The 24,544-nt window shown below is 36.6% G+C and overlaps 1 protein-coding gene across 7 annotated transcripts in view; it reads left to right on the forward strand.

The window, feature by feature from the left end:
* PAPOLA (poly(A) polymerase alpha) overlaps positions 1-18,548 on the forward strand; it is a 57,417-nt gene extending 38,869 nt beyond the window's left edge. For 2 of the 7 annotated variants that reach the window (XM_002927288.4, XM_011234825.3), the window contains exons 16-22: positions 1,288-1,409; positions 5,161-5,303; positions 8,027-8,127; positions 8,355-8,575; positions 12,230-12,292; positions 14,076-14,150; positions 16,386-18,548. In XM_002927288.4, coding sequence (XP_002927334.2) covers positions 1,288-1,409; positions 5,161-5,303; positions 8,027-8,127; positions 8,355-8,575; positions 12,230-12,292; positions 14,076-14,150; positions 16,386-16,481 — 821 coding nt within the window. In that variant the 3' untranslated portion in view covers positions 16,482-18,548. The remainder of the gene's footprint in view (positions 1-1,287; positions 1,410-5,160; positions 5,304-8,026; positions 8,128-8,354; positions 8,576-12,229; positions 12,293-14,075; positions 14,151-16,385) is intronic. The other 5 variants (XM_019807978.2, XM_034642904.1, XM_011234826.3 and 2 more) reach the window with 5 other exon arrangements.
* The last annotated feature ends 5,996 nt before the right edge of the window (positions 18,549-24,544 follow it).

The raw sequence follows: 24,544 nt of genomic DNA on the forward strand, positions 1-24,544 counted from the left end.
TCTAGCCTTCTCATTATGTCTGTGGCCTCATTTCCTGTTGTAAGTCCAGAATCCTTTATCCATATGTCTTGGGGCCAGAAAGGTAATAAAGCTAATGAGTAATATTCCTAGTGGGGCTTGGAGCAACATTTGATAGTCAGCGACAGTAATATTTCTTCAGGGAACTGTTGGGGATTCACATTAAGCAAAGGTAGAGACCAAATAGCCACAAATAGGTTAGATCAGGGTTTGTTGTTGCCAGATGAGTTTTGGCGCCAATTTTAGGAAGAACTTAACATGTTGGGAGCTTTTGGGGTTTTAGAATTGGTCTTAAGGGATTATGGATCTTGACTTTTCCTTCTCTCCAGTGGCTTTTTGTTCTTCAAACATACCAAACATGCTCTCAACTGAGGACATTTTGTCCTTGACCTTCGATCTTCCTGGAATGTGGTTCCATCAGTTATCTTTGCTTATTTCACTTTTATTTCAGTCTCCACTCTGATGTCCTCTCGGTTTCTATGATGAGCTTGTCTTCTTCCCTACTTAGCTTTTCTCCATAGCATTGTCATCATCTGATATGAAATAGTTTTTACTTCGTTGTTTCCTGTTTATTGTATTATCCCTGCTAGAATGTAGACTCTGAAGTTCTTTGGGCCTCATATTCTCTGCTGTATTCCCCATGCCCAGAACAGTGTGATTACAGTATAGGTGCTCAATAAATAATCTGTCATATGACTGAGTAAATGGATTTTTCCTTTTGGGGATTCTCTGGAACTTACTTGGTTGAATATATTTTTAGCATTTTCTTTTTGTTCCTGTGACCTCAATTATTTGAGTTATTTTCATTATAGAAGATGTTAACTACTTAAAGTGTTATCTATCCTGCAGATTCTTGAAAAGATGTCTTTGGGTTTAGTCAGTAAGTTTGACTTTTGCTGCATTTGTTACATAATTGGGCTAGAATTTGAAATAATAGTGTAGCACAAAAGGGTATGAAGATGCCCTTTTTTTCCAGTTCTGCTGTTTCTTAAAGAAGTACTCTTGAAAGTACAATTACTTTAAGAGTAATTAACTGGAAGAGTTAGTATACTTTGTGCTTTTATTCATTATATAGACCTTGTGGTAAAAGGTACTTTAGGAGTTTGCTCAGGCAATGGATTGTGTCAGATTAGAGGTAATTTGGGCCTGATAGTTTTATGCACAGGATTGATAGAAAAGGATATCTACTTAGAATAATTTCTCCTGGGTGAGATTAACTGCTTTTGTTAAAATGTTTCTATTTCTTATAACAATTTCCTAATTGTGTAGTTTATAGGCAAGCAATAAACAGCAAGATGTTTGAGGTGGACATGAAGATTGCTGCAATGCATGTAAAAAGAAAGCAACTTCATCAGCTACTACCTAATCATGTTCTTCAGAAAAAGAAAAAGGTAAATTTAGAAAGTAGTTAACAAAAGCATTACTAACATAATGTTTTTACCGTATTCAGTCTATCAATATTTCAACATTTAGATTCAGTTTAAGTCATGCTTGAAGTAGATCACAGCATTTTCAAAAATCTGTTCCAGGGAACAGTTCCATTATGTGAAACCTTGCTCCCAGTCACGTTTCTTGCACGTACTTGCAGACCTCAGACAGATTAGTGGTGATGCTTCCTTTCCTTATTTTACGTAACCTTGTAGTCTCTTTCAAAGTCTTCTATTCTTATCCATTTAATACCCACATCAGTATCTAACTTCCTTTCCTTTAAAAAGTAAACTAAGCAATATGTGGGTAAATTAAATTATGTAACTTTTTATAAAAATGGCTTTATTTTGTTAAGAATTATACATCTATATTATTGAAAAATTAAGTTAATGAGTATAAAGATCACAAGCAGAGGTGACCAGAGTTAATGTTTTGTAGAATGTCGTTTTGGTAATACTGCTTTCTGTTGAATAACTTATAGCCATGTTTTTCTTATTTGGACTTATTATAGAGGATATATTAGAATTTTAGTGCAGAGGTGACAATTACATTTTTACTCTATGTGATGTCAAGACTAGGTGTCTAATGGAATGTACACTGCAGTGAAAATGAATGGGTTAGAGCTACATATATTAATACATTCAGTTAAAAGGTTCTGATGAGTATGTACTATTTAATAATTTTATGTAAGATTTAAAGTTTAAAAATGTAAAACAATATATTGCTTAAGAGGAAATGAAAGAAAAGTATAGCATATATTATGGTACGGGCATATAAGTCAAGGACAAGAGCTTTGGAGTAGATAAACTGGTTCAATTTCAGGTTCCGCTGCTTCCCAACTGAGACTTTGGCCAGCTATATAATGAGCATCTCATTCTTGATTTGCTTCTTCTCTAAAATTAAGATATTTTCACCTGTCTCATTAGATATTTTGTGAGGTTGAACTGAGTGAATACCTGTACAAGCTGGTTTCAGCTAGTGCTTGGCACACAGCGAGTGCTCACATTGGTTTCTGTTGTTACCACCATAACTTGGGGGTAGAGGCACTTGCTTTTTTATTTTGGTTTAAAATACAGTTTTAAAAGGCATTTTTGTTTTTAAAGTAACTTAGTACATTAAAGCTTCTTTGTGACTTGTTTTCTTCTCAACCTAATGCTTTTATAAGTTAACTAATCTAGAAAGTGACAAAAAGGTACTGTTCTTTTCTCAAGCTATTCTATTATTTGTCATAAAATATACATAAAGTTTACCACTGAGTGATTTTATTTTTAAAGTAAAATGTCAAGCCATACATTTGTCTTCTGATTGTCTCTTGGTGTTATTAGTTAGTTTAAGCAGCCATACTTCAGTGTGTATTTACTACATGTAAAAATACATAAACATTTTATGTGTTTTCAGAAGTCAGTGTAAATAGATTGTTATGTTCTTTAACACTTACCTATTTCTCTTTTATTAAAACATCTATTTATAACTGAGGTAATTAGATTTTCCAGAACCCTTGATTCTCAGATTACCTTTTAGAACGCCTATATACATGTTATTGTTGGTACTTGAAACAATGAACGTGTAGTTTAAGTAAATTTTATTTTTATTCTATTTCTTAAGGTGTTATCTATCTAAATATAATATTCTGAAATATAAAAAGAATTATTAGTGATCAGAAATAACTTATTTAGTTTAAACTTTGTATTTATCAAATAAAGCTTAATTGTACTCTCATCACCCAGTAATAGCTACTTTTCACATTTTAGTGTGTATTTCTACATAGACTGTTGGGTACACATATGTAGCCACATATCATATGTACTTTTAAAAAGGTTTTTGATGGTACATACCCTTTTGTGACCCGCTCTTTGGGTGTTTATTATTTGTCCAGATTACATTACATTACAGATACTATCCGGTTGCTTAGTATTTCTTTGTATGGCTACAGTATGATCATATCTGTCCTTTATTTGACATCATTTGGATTACTTCTAAGTTGGCCGCTAGTAAGATAGCACTTTCCTGTTTTTAGAAGTAGTGTCTAGAAATCTAGATCCATGAATCTTTTCTCTTAGACTCCTATTAATAGCTTCCTTTTATTAACTGCTATTTGCAAAGCACTGTACAAATGTTCTTCTATATTTAATGATACAACAAGCCACAAGTGTTGTCTTTTATAGAAGAAACCAAGTGGCTAATAAACTTCCCCACGGTTGTATAGTAGGAGATGGGAATTGGACCTGCGTCTCAATGCAAATGTTTATTTCTCTCTGTAGTATGTTCTGTCTTTATTTATCTTTTATTAGAAAGCTTGGATAGAACATTTATGATGTCTTGGCATTGAAGTCTTTTGTGCCAAACTTGATATAGACAGGGGCAAGGCAGAGCAACTGTTTCGTGTTCAAACCAGCCAGTTAAAACCTTCAGGTTCACAGATCATCCTCAGCAGTGGCCTGTTGTCTCACAGGTGTTTGATCACCTGGTCAGGCAGGTAACTATGTAGAGTTAGTATAATTTACTTACTGTACAAATCCTTGTCTGGTGGAGAGTGAAATTGGTAGCATTTTTGCATAGGAAAGAAACTCATTAGAAAATTCATTTCACAACTGACCTCATAAACAAGTGGCATTACTTTCTCTTCCTCTCCATTCTGCCACATCTCATCTTCCCCATTTGATCAATATTGGTTTATGTGCAGAAGTAATGTCTGTAGTGCTAGATCAGAGAGCGTCTTGTCATTTGGGGAACTAGAGTGCGCGCGCGCACTCACACACATATGGGATATGGGTTTTTGTCAACAGTGCAGTCATTTCCATTAAAATGTTTCTGTAGGTAAGTGGAGCAAAAGACTAAAAAGTATTCTGGGGAAAAAGCAAAAGCTGAAGGAATCAATTTGATATTGCAATACTATTGATTGTAGAAACAGAAACTAAGTTCTTTAGGAATCAACTTTTATCCCATAGAAACATTAATAGTTTAAGCTTTATTTTGGTTTTCCTATATTAAGTAACATTTTGAGTACTATGATTTTTAAGAAGCAGGACTAACGTTAGGATTTACATGTGGATATTAGGTTTCACTTTCAGGAAATTATTTCTGCTTCTATTTTCCCAGGATAATTTATGCTATTAGATGTACCATGTTAAAATTCTAAGTTGGCAGTCAGGGCGTCAGAAATTCTTGCTTTTGAGAGAGCCTCATTTATGTATAGATGTTTAGAAGTGGTACTACGCTGTTCTTATTTGATAATTTTTTTGATGTTACACAATATTGTTCATTGTAGAATAATTAAAAATTGATTTTAAAAGTTGATCGTAATCTCAGAAGCCAGAGATATTCATTGCTAGTATTGGGTTTATCATTAAGACTTTTTTCCTAATAATATATATGTATATGTGTCTGTATATATAGTTCTCTAAGATCCATGTGTTTTCACATTATAGTGCTTTTTAGTGTACAGTGTGTCTTGTGGAGAGTGTGTACGTTTAATGTAGAATTCATTTCTCCTTTTTTCGCCCATGGAAGAACTGTAGTCAGGCCTCTTAGAAGTCAGGAAGTGTATATCTACCAAATCTTTGCCTTCTAAGTCAGCATGACACTTTGGAGTTTTCATGAACTTACTGATTTATGCTTTGTAGTAGAAATCATTTATCAGAGTAAAAGATGTTCATGTTTTAGAGATCTGGGTAAAATAAAGGTATATTTGACTAAATACTTTATTAATTGCAGCATTCAACAGAAGGTGTCAGATTGACGCCTCTAAATGACAGCAGCCTCGATTTGTCTATGGACAGTGATAACAGCATGTCCGTGCCTTCACCTACTAGTGCTATGAAGACCAGTCCATTGAACAGTTCTGGCAGCTCTCAGGGGTAAGGAAAGGGAATGAAGTGAAGTGGCTATTCACTAAACATACTTGATAAATCCTCTTGTTAGAGTCATCTATTTAGAATATTATTTTTATTCCCTCTTCTAATTTTTTAAAAATAGCAATTGAACTTATTTTGGGGGGAAAGTAACTTTTATTTTTGTCCTGTTGTGTCATACTTGTATTCCTTTTTGGGGACGGGTGTACCTTAATTCAGATACGAATGGATGTTCACACGGTAATCTCTCAAATTTCACATACAGATGGTCCCTGACTAATATGGTTTCACTTAAGATTTTTGACTTTACAGTGGTGCAAAAGCAGTACACAGTCAGTAAAAACCATACTTTGAAGTTTGAATTTTGATCTTTTCTGGGGCTAACAATATACCATAGTCTCTCATGGTGCCTGGCAACAGCAGTGAGCTGCAGCTCCCAGTGAGCCCTGTGCTCACAGGGTCAACAGCCACTACACCGACGACCATTCTGCACCCATACGGCCGTTCTTCACTTTCAGTACAATATTCAGTAAATTACATGAGATAGTCAACACTTTATTATAAAATAGGCTTTGTGTTAGGTGATTTTGCCCAATTGTAGGCTAATGTAAGTGTCCTGAGCATGTTTAAGGTAGGCTAGGTTAAGTTGTGATGTTTGGTGGTTATGCGTATTAAATGCATTTTTGACTTAAGATATTTTCAATTTATGATGGGTTTAATGGGACGTAATCCCATTTTAGGAAAGATCTGTATTGAGGCTTCTACTGCCTCCAGTGTCTGGTGTGCGAAGGAGAATGGACAAGAGGGACAAAATCACCTTTCTGTTGTCCCGGGGCTGCTTACATCTGTGTAGCAGGGCAGGAGATCTGTGGACGTATTAGGGGTCTTCTAAGGCAGTTGAAGGTCTATGTGGCCTGGTTTTAGTTACAGCAGACTTTTTTTTAAAGAACTAAGTGTCTTTAAAAACATTTAACACAGCTAAACACTTTCGTTACGAAAGAGTACATAGCTATGGTGGCAAGAACTAGAACACAAAAAGCCATATTTATGTCTAACCTATAAATTTTTCCAGTGTATCGTTGCAGAATCTTTTTTTTTTAATGGAAATACTATAGTATCTTCAAAGGGATTTGTATAGAAGTCTTTTGTACTTTGAGTTTATGCACATGTATGTAAAACAGTAACTATGTTAAGCAACTTCAGAAGTTTAAACAATGTTAGTTTCTTATGTAATACTAAGTAACTTCCCTAAATGAGACTTCTGGATTTTAAGTTTATAACTGTATATTTGCTTAGCAAATTTTGAGTATTTATTATGAACTAGCCATTTTGCCAGCTTTTCTGGTTTTCTTCCTGCATCTGTGGCTGTTCTCGGGCCAGCTCTCCCTTTGTTTCAATCATTAGATAGGTGTGCTCTTGAGGGCGCTTGGCCTGGTATTCTCCCTGGGGGAGTGGGATTACCTGCGCTTGTTGAGTTCATTGATTTCTGTGTACCAGTGAACTCCAAGGCCTGCCTGCCTCCCTCCCTCCTTCCTTCCTTCCTTCCTTCCTTCCTTCCTTCCTTCCTTTCTTTCTTTCTTTCTCTCTCTCTCTCTCTCCCTTCCTTCCTTCCTTCCTCCCTCCCTTCCTCCCTTCCTTTTCCTTCCTTCCTTTCTTTCTTTCCTTTCTTTCTTTTCTTTCTTTCTTTCCTTTCTTTCGTATTTGGGAGAGCACGGGTGGGAAGGACAGAGGAAGAGGGAGAGAGAATCTCAAGCAGACCCCGCGCTAAGCACAGAGCCTGACTCGGGGCTCAATCCCAGGACCCCGAGATCATGACCTGAGCCGAAACCAAGTGTTGGACACTTAATAAGCTGACTGCCCTGGTTGCATGCAAATGTCACGTAGGCACCAAAAGTCTAAGTCCTTTCGTGTCACCACCTTGTCACGCTGACATCATTGTTCCATAGTTGCAGAATGCAAGCTATAGCTGAGGGAGTGAGAATAACCACAGAGAACTTCTTGCCTTTATTTTTCTTTCAAGGGATAATTAAAATGAGATTATTTAACTGTGATAGGATTTATTTGAGACAGAAAAGTTGAAGAAGAGATACCAGAATAAAGGATGGATGATTTGAATTTCCTGAAGTGACAGGAGGGAGTGGGATCCAGAGCATAGAACAGGAGGGATGGCTTTAAAAGCCTTTGTTGTTTATCTGGGCCACTGGGTGGTCCTTTAGGGTGTCATGAACCCTTAGATTTTGTATGCAGAAACTTATTTCTATTTCTCAGACCATTTTCTTCTTTATAGCCTTTGACAGGGTTTTCTTACATCCCAAATCGTTATGTCTGTTCCCCTAAATCAGATACAGATTGTTCTTAGAACTATCCTGTTTAACATGCTAGTCACTAGCCAGATGTGGCAATTTAAATTTATTAATATTAAATATTCAGTTTCTCACCAGCCATATTCGAAGTGCAGAGTCGCTGCATCTATCTAGTGACTACCATACTGGATAGCACAGCTATGAGATGTTCCAGAGGGTTCTGTTGGACAGCACTGCTTTAGGGTGTGTGCTTTTCGTTGTTGGTTATATTTTACCAAATAAAGTCAGTTACTGATACATACATAGAAGTAAAACCAAAGAATCATTTCCTTTAGAAAATAACTTGCGTATTAAATGTTGTTATGGAATTTTATTTTATACTTTTCTGTTTGCTTTTACTCCTTTATTTATTTTTTTTTTTTTTAGCAGAAACAGTCCTGCTCCAGCTGTAACAGCAGCATCTGTGACCAACATACAGGCTACTGAAGTTTCTGTGCCACAAGTAAATTCCAGTGAAAGCTCAGGGGGTAAGGAGATGGGGTTGACAGGCTTGAGAATCCTTACACCGTATTTGGTGTTAGCCTTCATTTTGAAAGATGGCTTTATTTGTTGATTAAGTGGTTCAAAGTCAGTTTTTTAATGCCGTTGTATAATTATCAATAAAATAAAATTCACAGACCTAAAGTTTTACTTGTAACTTGCTGTTGACAGGATTTATTGTAATTGTTATGTGTTCACGTACTTACCTACTTAGGTACATCGAGTGAAAGCATTCCTCAAACTGCCACACAACCAGCCATTTCACCACCACCAAAGCCTACAGTCTCCAGAGTTGTTTCTTCAACACGTCTGGTAAACCCACCACCTAGACCTTCAGGAAATGCAGCAACAAAAATACCTACTCCTATAGTAGGAGTCAAGAGGACATCCTCACCTCATAAAGAAGAGAGTCCTAAGAAAACCAAAACAGAAGAGGTATCTATATATTAGTTAGCCGTGGGAGTACCAGCCTGCCTATCCTAAAGTCCAGTAGAAGAACATCTTTGTGAGCCAGAATTGAGAAGCAGCAAGGAAGAAAGCTTTTTGAAAATGTTTAGGTAGTGCTTTAGGGCCATAGTCTCTCTTCACCCTTTTACCCTTCTCAGTGACTACCTCTTCCATAAAGCTGTGCCTCATTTAAACTTAGCTCGTCTAGTCTGTGACATAGTTCAGCATGTCATCCCAATTTCTTATTTTCTCATAGCTATATCTTTTATGTGTACTGATTCTTTGATAGTCCCCTTGGACACAGTTCCATGATCCAGATGGAGTTTTGGAGATTCTTACACTGTACTTGGTCTTACAGGGTTACCGAATATGAGAGTTTTCAGGAAATTCTTATTGAATAACTGGCCAAAGTTGCAAAGTTAGATTAATTTTGAGACCTTAAATGATTACTCCCTCCAACCCTTCAGGGAATTTTCTAGCAATACTTTCACTTTTTATAAAAGTAGCCAATTTATCTTGCCAAAGTCTTAGATAGTTTTAGGGAAACCATTAAAAGTGTACATTGGTGTGTGGTTTAAAATATAAAACAGAAATAAGTAGCTTTGTTACACAATTTCATTGCTTCCTGGAGTCACTCTTGTGTTGTTTTCCTATTGGTAGGACAGTCATTGTTGCCCCAGAGATGACAGTCCAAAAACTCCAATTTCATTGTGATTTTTGGTTGATAATTCGTTAGTTAGGAATTTACTCATTTCACCAAAGTTTCTTTAGAAAGGGAAAAAAAAATCTGGATTTTTTTTATGGGAGTGTTTTGATCTGTAATAGTGAAAAATTATTGTCATTAATTTGTGTGTTTTATTCCCCAGCTTATTCTGAAGCCTTTTGGTTTATATTTTTTTGGATATGCTCACTATTAACTAAATATCAATAACTTGATGGATTTTGTCACTCTAATGATGCTGAATGAAGAATGATTATATCATATCATGCTTTATAACACATATTATGAAAACCCATCTGTGTAGTTATTTCTTAAGGCAGTGATTTTCAGCCTTGCTTGTACATCAGAGTATTTTGGAGTGATGTTTTCCCCCTCCTCATAGAGATTTTACAGCCTCTTCCAGATACACTGAGTCAGAGACTCCGGAAGTTAGTCCTGGGAATCTTTTATTCAGACCCCCAGTGCTGCAGGACTGTTGTGCAGCAACCCAGAAGTGTGCTCGCTTTGGTGGGGCTCCACATTGTGTCTGTTGATACTTGTTTGGAGTTGGCAGAGCACTGCAGAATTCACATTTCTTTTTATCTTAGTAAAGTATATGTAAGTGTAAACTGTAGGTGCCTATTCATTCTGTTTACTTCTGTTATGGTTTAATCCCTTAATGGCTCCCAAGAGCTCTGACTCATGGTATACCAGCATAATGTTGGTAGTTTCATTTGCACTTACCTTGGTAGAAAACACTCCTGTTTCCTGTCTAGACAGACAATAGAAATACAGAATTTTTTAACTTAGTATGGACAGTTTTAAGTCTGTACACGAGAGTCATTTCCTGTGCTTGTGTGCCCACTGTGCAGCTTCGGGTACTGTGGGCTCTGCCAGTCGCTACACCCTTCATTCTTTTGGTCTTTTCCATCTCCCTGTATCTGGGCTATGGAGATTCAAAATCCAGACATCGTATCATTTCATTAGTATTTTTAAAATCATGTATCTAAAAGATAAGGATTACAAAAAAGAAAGCATAGACAAACTTATCCCACTTAGAAAAATCAAATATCTTGTCAATGCTCAAGTGACCCCAATTGCATCATCATTGATTTTTTTTTAATAGTCTTTGTTTGTTCCATTCTGTAAGTACATAAGATCCCTGTGTAGCTATTGATTGATTTCTCTTAAGTATTCTTTAAAACAGATTTCCCTCCCTTTTTTCCTTGCAGTCTTTTTTGTTTTCGCACAGTGTGGGTTTTGTTTTTGGCGGCTTCGTGGAGTTGACTAACAAAAACAGTTTTATGATATGGAAGGGACCTTAGGATCTTAGGTATCTCATAGGCTGATTGCCCCATTTCCCGGAAAGAGGAGCTTGAGTTTCAGTGGTTTTTCCATTTATAAAGCTAATTGAAGTCAGAGTCAGGATTAGAACCCAGGCCTAAAATCTCATGGTGCTAAAGGAGAAGATTGTTATGAGAATATCGTCATTTTGGAGCTCTCCTGAACTGGATCTTTTATTCTCTGTTAATGGGTACTTGGTATTAGAAATTTTAACAAACCAGAAAGAAACACTGCTCTTAATTAATAACACAGCGACGTGGGTCGACGGGAGGGTTCAGGGTGGCCAGGAGGTATGCTGCTGCTTAATCTGCATCATATGCGAAGGCTTTACAAATGTGTAAAATAAAAATAGATAAATGTTTGCCCTGGATTGTATGGTTAAATGATGCTATATATGTATTTTTAAACTTTTTCTTATGGAAAATTTCAAACATGTACAAAATTATAATCAGCAGTCCTGTTTGCATCACTTAGCTTCAGCAGTTACTAGTTCACGGCCAGCCCGCTTCATCTACACAGCTACTTCTTTCCCCTTGTTATGAAGCAAATCCCAGGCGTATCATTTCAGCCATAAATATTTCTGTGTGTATCTAAAGAGAAAGACTTCTGAAAACACAACTACAGTATATTATCACTGTGTGTGTGTGTGTGTGTGTGTGTGTGTGTGTGTGTGTGTGTGTGTATCAGTATATTTACCAGTATTAGCAATAATTCCGTAGTGTTACATATCCGGTCAGGTTTGATGTTTGCCCAGTTAGACAAATTACTGTTTCTGAAGTTTATAACGTTTGCAGGATATAAGTAAGGTCCTTATTAGAATTGGTTTATATTATTGTTAAATCTCTTCTACTCATAGAAACATGGTTTCTGTATCTTGTTATAAAGCTACATTTAAAATTATAATTTTACCTAGTAAATACAGCAGAGAAATTAGGGTTAAAATAGTTTTTCTTAAAGGGGCGTTAATTGCAAGACACTGCAGGAATGGGAAAGTCAGCCATCTTTGGCTTCCTTCCCTTTTCCTTTCTTTACTGAAAATGAGTTGTTTTTGAATATAATTATAATAAATTAAAAAATTGAGACTGGAAGAGAGCATTTCTCAAACCTGCTGTTCTTCAGGATGTTACTAAGTTTGACTAAGGGGGATTCTGTGGTTAATTAAGTTTGGGAAAGTTAAAGGGGTATTCTTTATAGGACTTCTCAGAACCTTTTATAAAACGTGCTATTAGGTATGTGAATTTCCCAGAATGGGGGTGATAGGATTCCAAGTTTCTAAATTGTTTGTTCAAAGAGCTCATTTTTTTTTTCCCCTGTTCCTTACAAAAAATATTTTATGAACTTCATGGTTTTAGGAATGTACTTTAGGTGGTGGTGATCAACAGTAACAGCTTTCTTCATATTCTTTGGAAGATACCGAAGCCAAACTAAATATATTACATTAAAAATTTTTTTCTCAAGTGAATGGGTGATCTACTTTAAGGTCATAGTTGATCTTACAGGTTAAATTATTTTATAATTTAAGTTTTTATCAAAGCATTGATTGGCAAATAATCTAAATTTTTCATTTTAGAGAATAAAGCTTTTTTTTTCAAAAACAGGATGAAACAAGCGAAGATGCTAACTGTGTTGCTTTGAGTGGACATGATAAAACAGAAACAAAGGTATACTAATTTAGCCTTGGAATACATACACAGTTAAGAGTACGGAAGATGTGATACAAATGTCTCTAGAATATTGCACTGTCTTTTGTTCTGTAGGCTTTAGGTTGTTTTCAGTATTGCTTTTAGAGAAGTGTTCATCCCTTTTGAATGTTAATTTATAACGCTGAAATTGAATTTCTCAAATGTTTGAGGTCCTACAATTAAGTAGAGAAGATACGAGGTGGAAGCAGCTAATTACAGCATCAAAGATCCACGTAATTGAGGCTGCTGGGGGGTGAGGGGCAGGAGCAGGGAGGTGTTACCTCTGACCGAAGAAATAGTTGGAGGCTCTGTAGAAAGACCATGGAGTATTTGACATAGTCCTTGAAGGATATGTAGGGTTGGGGGCAGTCCAAGATGAGAAAGTCAGCTCAGTCTTGGGCTGAGCGTATGGTATGTTTTGAGAATCAGTTTTTGGCAGAAGTTCCTGGCAAGAGCCTTCTGGGGTGCGTGGGGCTTGAGATGAGGTAGATGAGATGAGGGATAGTGGTTTAGCCAAACCATATTAGACTTCGAACATCATTTTTTCAGAAATTGAAAGGTACTGAAGGCTTTTAACTTTTTCCTCTTACCGTAGAAAATTTGGAAATCCTCCTCCTCCCAAATTATTCCCATAATTGACATTTTAGCAAGTATTCTTTTGGTGTCTTTGTAGATTTTATTTGGGCATACATGCCAGTGCCTTTTGCTTTCAAATCTTTATTCACTCTGTAAACCAGGAAAAATTGTTCCTGTGATTATATAATGTACAGAATATTAATAGCTGTCTTAAGGCTATTACCATATTTTATTCAATCAGTTCCCAATTGTTAGCATTTGTTTCTGTTAAAAAAAGAAAGTTCTTTCTTACTCTAGTATTGACTGTAGGTAAATACCTGCCATCCATTTATATGTATTAGAATAAATTAATGAAAGAGGAGTTACTGAGGCAAATAGTATGCTTACTTTTAAAACTTGATACATAACTCCGGTTTGTGCTTCAGAAAGCCTGCACTTCCATTTCTCTTACCTGCATCCTGTTGACACTATTCTGTTCCGTAAGAGAAAATTGACATTTCATTGTTTTATTACTATATATGTCGTTTTATAGAAATTCAGATTTTTACATGTTTTTTCATCTGTTTGTGTCTATATGTAGTACTTTGTTTTGTGTACAGCATTAAAAATGTTGAGAGCAGTGGCATGACATGGTTTGCCCTGTATTTTCTGATAATACTTAGAGTAGATCAGTGCATTGATTATTGAGGAGGGGAGGCGAAACCAAAAAAAAAAAAAAAGGAATGTTTTAGGGACTTTTTTCTACTTTTAATTGAAGGTGTGGGAGCAGTTTTTATCCTTTTGAAAAGGTAATTTTATTTAATATTAACTGGGTTTTGTTTTTTTCACATAGCTAGGGCTTGGGTTTGTAGTGTGTTAATTACTCTCTGGGCATCATTTCATAATGTGCCTGTGCATGTCTTTAATTATTATTTGCTCCAAATGTCCAAGTTGGAGGTAGTTGGAAAGTCAGGAGATAATCTGACCATGCCTATAAAATTGAAGTAGGCAAATAGAAACGTATGTGTGTATGTCAAGAGCGAGGCGGCCTGTGGCCAGGCTCACCACATGATTTTGTGATGTGGTCCCATCTTTCTCTTGATCCTCCTGTCTTCCAAGTTGTCTTCTTTATTAGCCACCAAACCCAGTCATGTTCTTTTATTCTTTTTTTAAGTCTCTTTCCTCCCCCGTCCTCTTTGTCTCACAGGAACAACTTGATACAGAGACAAGTACAACTCAATCAGAAACTATTCACACAGCGGCTTCTCTGTTGGCCTCTCAGGTACTAAGTGCAAAAAGCAAGGAGAGTTTTATGAATGTTGTTAAGATTAGTGTGGTATAATGAATTAAAATGAGCATATACAGAAGACTATTAAAATTCTCTCTGTAATAGTAATTACTCACTAGCCATCAATGTGTGTATCGTAGTTTAGAGCATCAGATTTGATAGCACCAGTGTTTTGCACTGTCAAGATGCTAACTCATCCCCTTATATATTATTTGATACTGCAAATTATTTAAATCCTCACTAGACACAATATGCAGTATTCATATAAAGGTTTTCTCTACAGATCAAAGAGTGAATTTTAAATCATGATAGAACTAAAAAACATTCTTTGTGGATCTTTTTGTGAGGTTAAAACGATTTTTTTCTTTTTAAAATGTGTTTCTGTCTCACATTTTACTTCTGATTTTCAATTTTTAATTCAGTGTAACCCATAATTCTTTCAAATTATTTTTTCATTTGTCCTAGAAATCCTGTGATAGTCCCTTCTTGCATACAGTAAGCACCTAGAAGCTTTTTTTTTTTTTTTTTAAAGATTTTATTTATTTATTCGACAGAGATAGAGACAGCCAACGAGAGGGAACACAAGCAGGGGGAGTGGGAGAGGAAGAAGCGGCTCATAGTGGAGGAGCCTGATGTGGGGCTCGATCCCAATAACGCCGGGATCACGCCTTGAGCCGAAGGCAGACGCTTAACCGCTGTGCCACCCAGGCGCCCCAAGAAGCTTTTTTTTTTTTTTTTAATACTGATTTGTGAACCTTCATTTTGTTTATGAAACAATGGTTTTCTTTTTTAACCCTTTCGAATTGAGTATACTTCAAAGTTTAGGTCATACTTTGACACAGAGTAAATGTTTTAAGTAGATGTAAGATACCCACTGAGATCATTGCTGCTCACATGAGGCTGCTGAACTGAGGCAGTGATATTTTGCTGCTTTGTGACTCAGTTATTTTACTGTCATAATTTTAAGAGGTGTTTTTGCTAACTGTTAACCCTCATAGCCTCTAAAGAGAGAAATACCATGTTGACTTCCTGGAATGTCTTTTATTTCCATAACTTTTATCTAATAAAAATTTGGGGTGGAGGAAGTAACTAAAACAACATGAAGAGATGTCCTTGGCATTGATACAAGGACAAAGTCTCTCAGTCTTCAGCTCCTGTGATGTGACTGCATGGCTTTTGGCCTGCCACATTACTCTGGGGAACATTTTCATAGTTTGTCTTACTAAGTTCATCCCTATGGTGATGAGTACTGGTGGGTATTTGCCTTTTTGTATTTTTATGGGGAGGTAGATCTTGATTTCTAATGAAAAGATTTGTAGAGCCATTGAGAGAAAAATCACGCAGTTAATAAAAAGAGTGATAATATTGATTTAAAAAAATCCCTGTATTTGGTGACATAGGGGTATATTTCTTTCTGGGGAGATGATTATAATATTGTGGCTGTGTGTAATAACCATTGTTTTGAGATAACTTGAGATACTTAACAGACAAAATGGTAGCCTCTCTGGGATTTGCTTCAGAGTAAGCTTGGGAGTGAAGGTGGGGGGACAGTGGATGGTTCTGGTTGGGCCGCTGGCGAAGCTCGGTAATGGCTACATGGGATTCATCATAGAATGCACTGTACTTGTGTGGATGCTTGGAATTTCCCATAACAAAACATTTAAAAATTTATTTCTCTGTTTTGGGATGTTAAAGAAGTCTTGTGATATAATCTTCTTTTAACCTGAAGTTTTTTGAATAACTAAGTTATTGTTGAGTTGTATAGATTTAATTTTATAACGTACAGCGTCAGAAAATAATGTCCTGGTAACTGCTGCTCCTGTGTGCGACGTGAACTTTAAGTGCTCTCCCACACGGGGGTGCTGCAGCACCAGTTAACATCACAGCTGTTAGTGTTAACTATGAGTGAATACAGTTTAACTTGACTTTGTATGACAAGCCATTCTTAGAGGAGTGTGTCTATGCAAGCTGTATTTTAAAATTATTTAGGAGTTTTCTGTGTATTGCTAAAATATTCCTATTTTATTATTTGAAAATTACAAGTGTAGAGCAAATAATTTTACAGTAGGAGTCCTATTTATTTGTATTTCATTCTTGTTTCTCGTTAAATTTTTAATACTTCTATGGTAAGGTCCCATCCATTTCTTAGAAAGTAAAGCAGTGGAAAGTAAATCTCATTTTAAGTTACAGTGCTTTGAACAATGTTGTGTTCTTTGCTTTCGTTCTCAGAAAACATCCAGTACAGACCTTTCTGATATCCCTGCTCTCCCTGCAAATCCTATTCCTGTTATCAAGAATTCAATAAAACTGAGATTGAATCGGTAAAAACAACCTCAGGGGTCCATAAACAATATCTGCCAACTCAACCTGTTGTCTTCAAATGCTAAAAAAAGGAGAATGGAGGGTACAAGACTAGACATGACTGAAAATGGATTTAGGTTTTTTTTGTGACCTCCCTTACTGGGCTAATCAGCACTTGATCGGAAGTCCAGGTTAGTATGTGAAGCCAGGAGTACTATTATTATTGTGTTAGCAACAGTTGCATTAACTATTTAAAAAAATTACTGCCTTTAAAAAAAAAAAAAAAACACCTCAAGCTATATTTGTATCCATAATTGACATCTGGATTGGGTTTATGTTTGATGCATTGTTTGGAAAAATTTGCAATACAAACTGGCATAAGAATTCCTTGTTCGATGATGCACTTTTATGTATTTTTTTATTAGAAAGTAGAGCTAATTTTAGATTTTCAGCTTGATGGATTTTCATTTTTTCCTGAAAAATTTCCTTTACCATTAGTCTTCAAATTGGATACCATTGTGCAGTGACGCACTGTTCTACTTCAGAGAAAGGGTGAGAGGACATCTAGTTCAGTCCCTGTGCGGTAGCTGCAACCCTTAAAAATGAAATATCAACTCTAAGGGTATATATTTGACCTTGAAAGAATACTTAGGAAATAGTTGGTTTTGATGGGGTCATGATTAAGGAAAGATATATTGGTTTTATTTATAGAATTGTTCAGAGTGCATACAAATCAGCGATCAGCGGGCAAGTATTTTTCTTTGAGCTCATTAAAGCTCCATATTCTTTTGCCTTCAATCTGTTGTCTTTGAAACAAAGCTTTTGCTCCCTCCCCCTTTTCTTTTTCCCTTTTTGCTTGTATGCATAAGGTAGAACTTTTTCATAAGAAACAAATGCCAGTATTTTCTTAAGCCATGATGTGAAACCAATGATCCTGTGGCCACGTGGCACAGAACACTAAATTTCGGTCCTGTGGCTGAAACTTTAGGGTGACTAAAAGAAATGCGTGTGGAACATGATGCCCTAACAGGGACGCCATTTGATCTCTGGACATGCGGAATTTTGTACACTCCACAGAACTCCTCTCTGTAGTAAAGTTGATTTTCAATTTTAAACATGTAGGCAAAAAGGCAAAATTTTCTCCAAGAATTTTAAACTAATTTTTATTTTTAAATGGTTGACCAAAATTTGTCAGTAAATTTTACATGTAGAAACATTTTAAAAATCATTTCTAGCAAGCACTTGGCATCTAGTCAGCTCTCTACTCCTTTTTCATTTTGTTCTATCCGATCAATAGATTAGGAACTCTTTTCTGCAGAGAACAGAAGTCCTCGTAATTAAGCAGCAGAGCGCCCATCGTCACGAAGTAGGCGGTGCCAGATGTTGATAAACTTAGTTACTCTTTCCTAATCTGGACAAAGCAGACCTAACAGATTTTCTGACGAGCATGTTTATGAATCTTCCATTGTGCTCCATTCTATCACATGTGCATTTTTCATGTTAAACTGCAGTTACTTAAACTCTTCCCCGTCCTTCTAAATTAATTTTCCAAAGTTGGAGTGTAGTCTTTCCCCTTAGGCTATGCATTAATTGAGGCTTTGTTTTCACCGTATCTGATGATGTCTAGTAGACAGTGTTTCCGCTTCCCACATCTTCGCTCCGCACACTCACCTTGCCCTTCCTCCCACCACCTAAGGAAAAAAGATGGTCATGCTAACAGGTGAAGTGTACAAGGTGTCTGTGTGTTTTGTGTAGCTTCAGAGTTAGATTGAAATTGCCAGGCACAGATTTAGTCTTGTCATTTTGTTTACACATTGGGGGAAAAAATTCAGTTTATTAAACGTTTCATGTAACTGCACCCAAGTTTTGCCAGCTGGAAACTTGGACCTTTTCTGTGTAGTGACTTTTTAATTCTAGTTTTCATAACCTGGAGATCAGACTGTTGCTTTCGCATGATGTATGTAGTGTCTCATGACTGGAGTTTGCTTTGTTTTATAGTATCTGTACTCCTTGTATTTTTCAAGAGCTATTTTGTAAACAGATGATGTATTTCTCCATTGAAAACACAATAAAAAAAAAAAAACAGCACAATCCCACAGTTGGCTGGTTTCTTTTGACTGACTTTATTTCTCTTGTTTTTTCAGTGATAAATCGGTTCGACTTACAATTTTATAGTATGGCCATAAGTGAAGATTTGCAAAAAAGAATTTACTTTGCTTATTACATTTAGAAAAGATTTGCTTCTGGTTAATTTATGCTGTTAGTGGCAGCCTAGTATTAATTGATATCTTCCGTGATCACAATTTTTCATATAAATGATCATTTGGGGAGGAAAACGTGAATGTAATTACTAATAATTCACTCTCAGCTGTGCCATTGTCTACAGTATTTATTCTGTGTATGTAGACTCTATCCTTTTCTGTATATTTGTTTCGTGCATGTAGACAGTGTACTGCTGACCTGTTTCCTTTTCAAAGCTGTTGGTTTTCAACAGGAGTTGGTGCTTTATTTCTATGTCAGCAGGTGGCAGTGTTGTTTTTCAGTGAATTTAGGATTATAGACCACAAACCAGCTAGGATCTTCTGTTTCTCATTTTACTGAACTTAAATCGGGTACTGCTTTTCTTAAACCCCCAAATGCTCAACATTGCGTACTAAACTCATGGGTGAGGAGGAGACTGCTTCATGTGTTTGTAATGGCCAACTCCTGAGTACGGCTGTCTTCAGTGCTTGGAGTGGAGGGTTGGACCTTCTGATGTTGAAGTCCTTATTCTAATGGACGTGCAGTTGTGTGTAGTTCGTTCCTGAAATTCCAAATTCTAATACCTTTATCATATATAAAACAATATATGACTGCAACATGGGATGACTTTTCATTAAGCTTTTGGGACTGTTCAGTAAAAGGGAAGGTGCTGTACAAATTACCCTTGACTCCGCTGTTCACACCTACACAGTTGAGCTTGCGGGGCGTCCTCTACCTCGATAGACACCTAAACATGGGACTGAAGAGCCCGCTTTCTGACTTTGATCACCCACATGGTCTTTTGGCTGTTCATGCATCTTGCTGAATTAGTAAAACTATTGCAAGTTGTGTGTTTTGTGGCTCTGGGTATATTCTGGAATAAAGTTTGTATTTTTCTAATTAACACTTGTTTTTTTTCTCCACACAGAAAAATGTTTTAGAGCTCTGCGTAGTATTAATTCTGGCTGCACTCAGGGTGGCAGTAAGCGATCAGCGGCTCCAAGTAGTGATTGATGTATGAAAGGGTAAATCATTAACATACACAAGCTTGTAGACCAAGCCCCGGAAATGCTAACTGTTCGTGAACTTAGATGAATTTAAGCAAAAAGAGAAACTGTTTATCTAAAAAGGCGCTGAATAATCTGTTGGATATACTTTTGCCTATTTTAATTGTAATAAAAGAACAGCACAAGGAAAATTAGTTACTTTTATGGTTTTTTTTTTAATTCTCCCCTTTATTCCTTTACTGTTAGTTTTTTTTTTTTCAGACCAGAATCACAAATGGATACTGTCATAACTTAGACCTGAACTTGTTGGTACATGAAATATTAAGTGCGTTCTGTAATAAACATGACTTTCAGTCACATAGCGACAAGTGGTCTGTTTAATGCTGTATAGTGTCTGTTTTTCATAGTTGTGTAATCAATTTATTCATCCTTTCTCTATACTTAACCAGTTTAAACATTCTTGTGACATCTTTATATAGCTTTATTGGCATTAGGAAACACGCCATCAATATTTCTGAGCCATGTATTTAGAAGTGGTTGCATATACTTCATCCTAGAACTGATTTCATATATTTAGGAAGGCGTTTCAAATTCTGCCTCTCTTCCTCAGAGACATACTTTTGTCTCCGTGTTCTGCAAACATTGTTGTAGCTGATCAGTGATAGTCATACATGGATTTTGCTGAAAGGGATGGAATTTAAAGTGCATTTTTTTTCCTTTCCTCATCTCCCAATTCACAGGCCTTTCCTCAGAAGGGTAGAATTAAGGCTATATGCTCAAGTTCACATTTCAGAAAGCTCACCTTTGTGTGAAAGGTTGTGACTGTAGTTACTGTGCTTTTTTATGCAATTACTTTTTTTTAAATGCTTCACATTTACAGATAGCTAAAAATCATAACTACAAAGGGCAGAGTATTGTTTAGAGTTTATAGTTTACTAAGTATTTAAAATGTTAACTTCGAAAATATACTTTAAAAATGCATTCCTTCTGTTTTGGGTATCTTTAAATTGCATTAGCAGGATGGGAAATGGATCCTCTTTCGAAATGAAAAATAGAAGTAGCCTGTTGGGTGCTTTCACCAAAGCTTTATATTTTTTGCTGTGATATTTCTAAGGTACAGGATGATCACTTAAATAAAAAATAGTTTCATCCTTGCCACCCAGCTTAGAGTTTTTGTTTAGTATATCTTGTTATTTGTTTTTTACTGGTGAGAATGGATTTATGCTTCACCCTCCATACTCCCTCTTCCTTCGGTGCCAGAATTGACCAGGGAAAGTCTAAGAGGGTGTGGGTTTTGTTTTTCATTGTGGAATTAATGGTGAGGGTCTAGGGGCCACAGAGCTGATTGACCCTGGGCTCGAACTTACCACTGACACTTAGTCTTAGCAGCAGAATTGCTTTTTTCCACCTGAGCACAGACTTCACAGCCGTAAGACCTACTACAGCAAAAATACATTATTTGGAACAGTATAAATTCAGTTATAGAATGTCATAGTCTTCAGTTCATTTTATAAAAATTGCTTTACCTGTAGTTGAATGTTTTTCAAACCATTGTATCAATGGATGGAAATACAAACAGATTAGAGGGAAAAGCATTAAGTTTAAGGTTTGAGTCTCTGGCTGAACATAATGTAATTAACAGTGAAAATGATTAAGTATCACCTAGGATGAGTCTCATGCATCTCAATATTTGGGCGTATCCAGACTGTATACTCTGTTTTCACCTAACTTGGAGGTTTCCAATTTCATTAGGTAATTATGACCTGATTTAAAAAAAAAAAAAAGAAAAGAAACCTAAGTCTCTTAAAAATACTTTGTAATGGGGCGCCTGGGTGGCGCAGGTGTTAAGCATCTGCCTTCGGCTCAGGACGTGATCCCAGCGTTCTGGGTTCGAGCCCCGCATCAGGCTCCTCGGCTGGGAGCCTGCTTCTTCCTCTCCCACTCCCCCTGCTTGTGTTCCCTCTCTCGCTGGCTCTCTCTCTCTCTGTCAAATAAATAAAATCTTAAAAAAAAAATTACTTTGTAAGCCTTTTAGAAATGTTTCATTTAATTAATTTGTAAGATGCTACTTTCTGATTCAACAGATTTCAATCTGAAAATACGTGTTTTGAATAATTCAGGAATTTTAGTTTTATGGGTTTCTTACAGCTCCTTGCAGACAGTTCTTTCAGTCTTGTGTGTTTTCTAATAATGTCATATAGTCCTAAAATCGTTAAAATAATTTTTTTTAGTATAATACAATTTTTGCTTTAAGAAGACTTATGGAAATGCAAAATAGTTATTTCTGGGGAGTAAAATGATCTCGTGCCACTGCTATTCCCCTCTGAATCCCCATATATACACACATATGTGGATATTTGGGTTCTTTTCAAATTTTAGGCATAAGAAAGTAGGTATATGTATTTTACTGTAATAATGCAAAATGTCCCAACTTTGTGCTTGTTCCTTGTGGATGCTGTCTCTCTCTTGGCACAACACCCTCCTTACAAACTTTCACACTGTGTGGTGCCTGGTGCTATGTGATTTCCAGAAATCTGGCATGAGAATTGGTCCTTGTTTGCGTTTTCTGACTGCAGTGGAGCTGTTAATAAAGAGATTGATGATAAAGTTGTTGAAAAGAGACAGTTGGGCAGAACTGCTCCCCATGAGTGACAGAGGGCATGATCTGCTTTCACAGCCAAGAAAGCCGCCCCCAGCAGAGAACCGACCGTGCCTGGACACTGTGCCAAGACTATTAGAAGGAGCTTTACTGCACTATTAGACTACTACATCTCCTTAATTTAGACTTGCTTCCTATTCCCATTTTTATCCTTTAAGTTCATGGAATGAATGCTCAGGACATGTTATTTGCAAATAGGACACACACTTCCCCACTGTACAGTAATTATTTTTGCAGATTCTTAAAAACACCCAGAATTCATCCTAATTTGGTTTAGTAAAATTTTTATTTAGAAAATATGACTACATTTTTACAGAAGCCCTCTTTCTTCTAGACAGCAGCCTCAAAATCTTGAGTTAAGTTTGACAATGTCAAGAAGCAGCATTGGCTGTAGTAAGTATTGGTTTATGGGTTGTTAATGATCTTCGTCATAATTACTGTAATTGTGTGTATTTTTTCACCTATCACTGCTAGAAGTTTAGGCTGCTAGCATTCAGTTAAGCTGTTCGTGTGGTCTCCTTGATGGTCCAATAGAATTTTTGACACTCTAATACTGATTTTAGAGATTTTGCCTAATTTTTTTTAACTGCCCTAGGTTATAAGAGAATTATGTTATTGGTCAGATGTCTTTTAAGTAAACTGCTGTATCATATGGCCTTTGTCTTGTAAAGCGACCCAGATGTGGACACTGTAGTCTTGACAATGAAAATTCTTGTGTAATTTTGCAAGTATGTTTTTTGCTCTCTGTCAAAACTGTTGGGTGGTTGGATATACACGTGCACACACACACTTCACGAGGTTTTTTTTTTAATTTTAAAAATATGTTCATAAGATCTCAAAGTTAGAAGGAACCTACTGAAACATCTAGTTCATTGTTAGCCATGACCACCTCAACCATTTCTGTTGAGGGGGAGTCCAAATTTCATCATTTCCATTGCTGGGCCCTATTTAAAATTGTAGATAGGGCTAAAGGTGGTTTCCTTGAATCCCAGTAGTCTTCCTGTTCCTTTTAGAAGCAGGTTCTGACCAATCTCTACTTCCTTTAACAGGCAACCTTTAAAACAGATTGCTGAATTTTCACTGGTTGTTCCCCCCGCCAAGTAAAATTATATGCTGGCAGGTGTTTTATGGCCAGTGCATTAAGACTGTGAAGCCAGACCAGATCAGAGGACGTTAGCACATCACTCGTTCCTTAAACTTTAGTGGTGATCTAACCCTTAACGTGCATTCTCCAGCACCTGGACAACTGGAGGGGAATTAGCTCAAACTCCTGCTTTTGGACTATATCCTAATCAGGACAAGTCCTCCAAATGAACTAGTAGTTTTGGGGGTAATGGGACAACTTGTTCTTAAGATTATATCAGATTCCTTTTTAGTAGGCACTCTTGAGGTTAATGGTAAGCATGAGCTGTTGCTAAGCTGGGAATGCGCTGATACAGGGATAAAGAGCATGGATATACACCAGTAATTTACAGTAGGTAAATTAAGTAACTTGTCAAAGATCATGCAATTTCTCTCCATGTCTGACTTTAAAGTGGTTTTTTCCCCTGCCATTGTGCATTGTTCTAGACTTAACCTTTGATTTAGGAGGAAATAAAAGGGAACATTTGCAGGACCATGGTACAACGAGCCTTCTTGGTGTCCTTGAATTGTATAGCACGTTTCATAGACTCCTTCCTGTGGCCAGATTGGTTGTTAGTCCTCTGGACCTCCCAAGAAGTTTTATTGGACACACTCCCCAGGTTGGTTTCCCAGAGTTGGTTCTGTTCTGTCACAGACCTGTAAACTAATCCCTACCAAGTAGACTTGGATGCTGTGGGAGGAAGGTGAGCTGCCGGGATTCCTGGTATTTTCCATCAGCTCCCTCTTGCCCTTGTAGTACTTCAATGAAAACTTTTAGATTTGGCTATTGTTAAGCAAACAGGCTGTAGGAAAGCATGAAAATTCTCCATTTCCAGAAGGGTTTGAAATGGTTTATACTCGAAATGGCTAAGAAAGAAATAAAAAAAAAAAACTTTTTAAAGTATAGTTGACACAATGTTACATTAGTTCCAGATGTACAACATAGTGATTCAGCCTCTCTCTCAGTTCTGCTGTGCTCACCACAAATGTAACTACCATCTGTCCTCATGCAGTGCTGTTCCATACCCTTGACTGTATTCCCTGTGTTGTACCTTTTA

The sequence above is a fragment of the Ailuropoda melanoleuca genome, chromosome 14 (assembly GCF_002007445.2).
Source record: "Ailuropoda melanoleuca isolate Jingjing chromosome 14, ASM200744v2, whole genome shotgun sequence".
In the NCBI taxonomy this organism is placed as follows: Eukaryota; Metazoa; Chordata; class Mammalia; order Carnivora; family Ursidae; genus Ailuropoda; species Ailuropoda melanoleuca.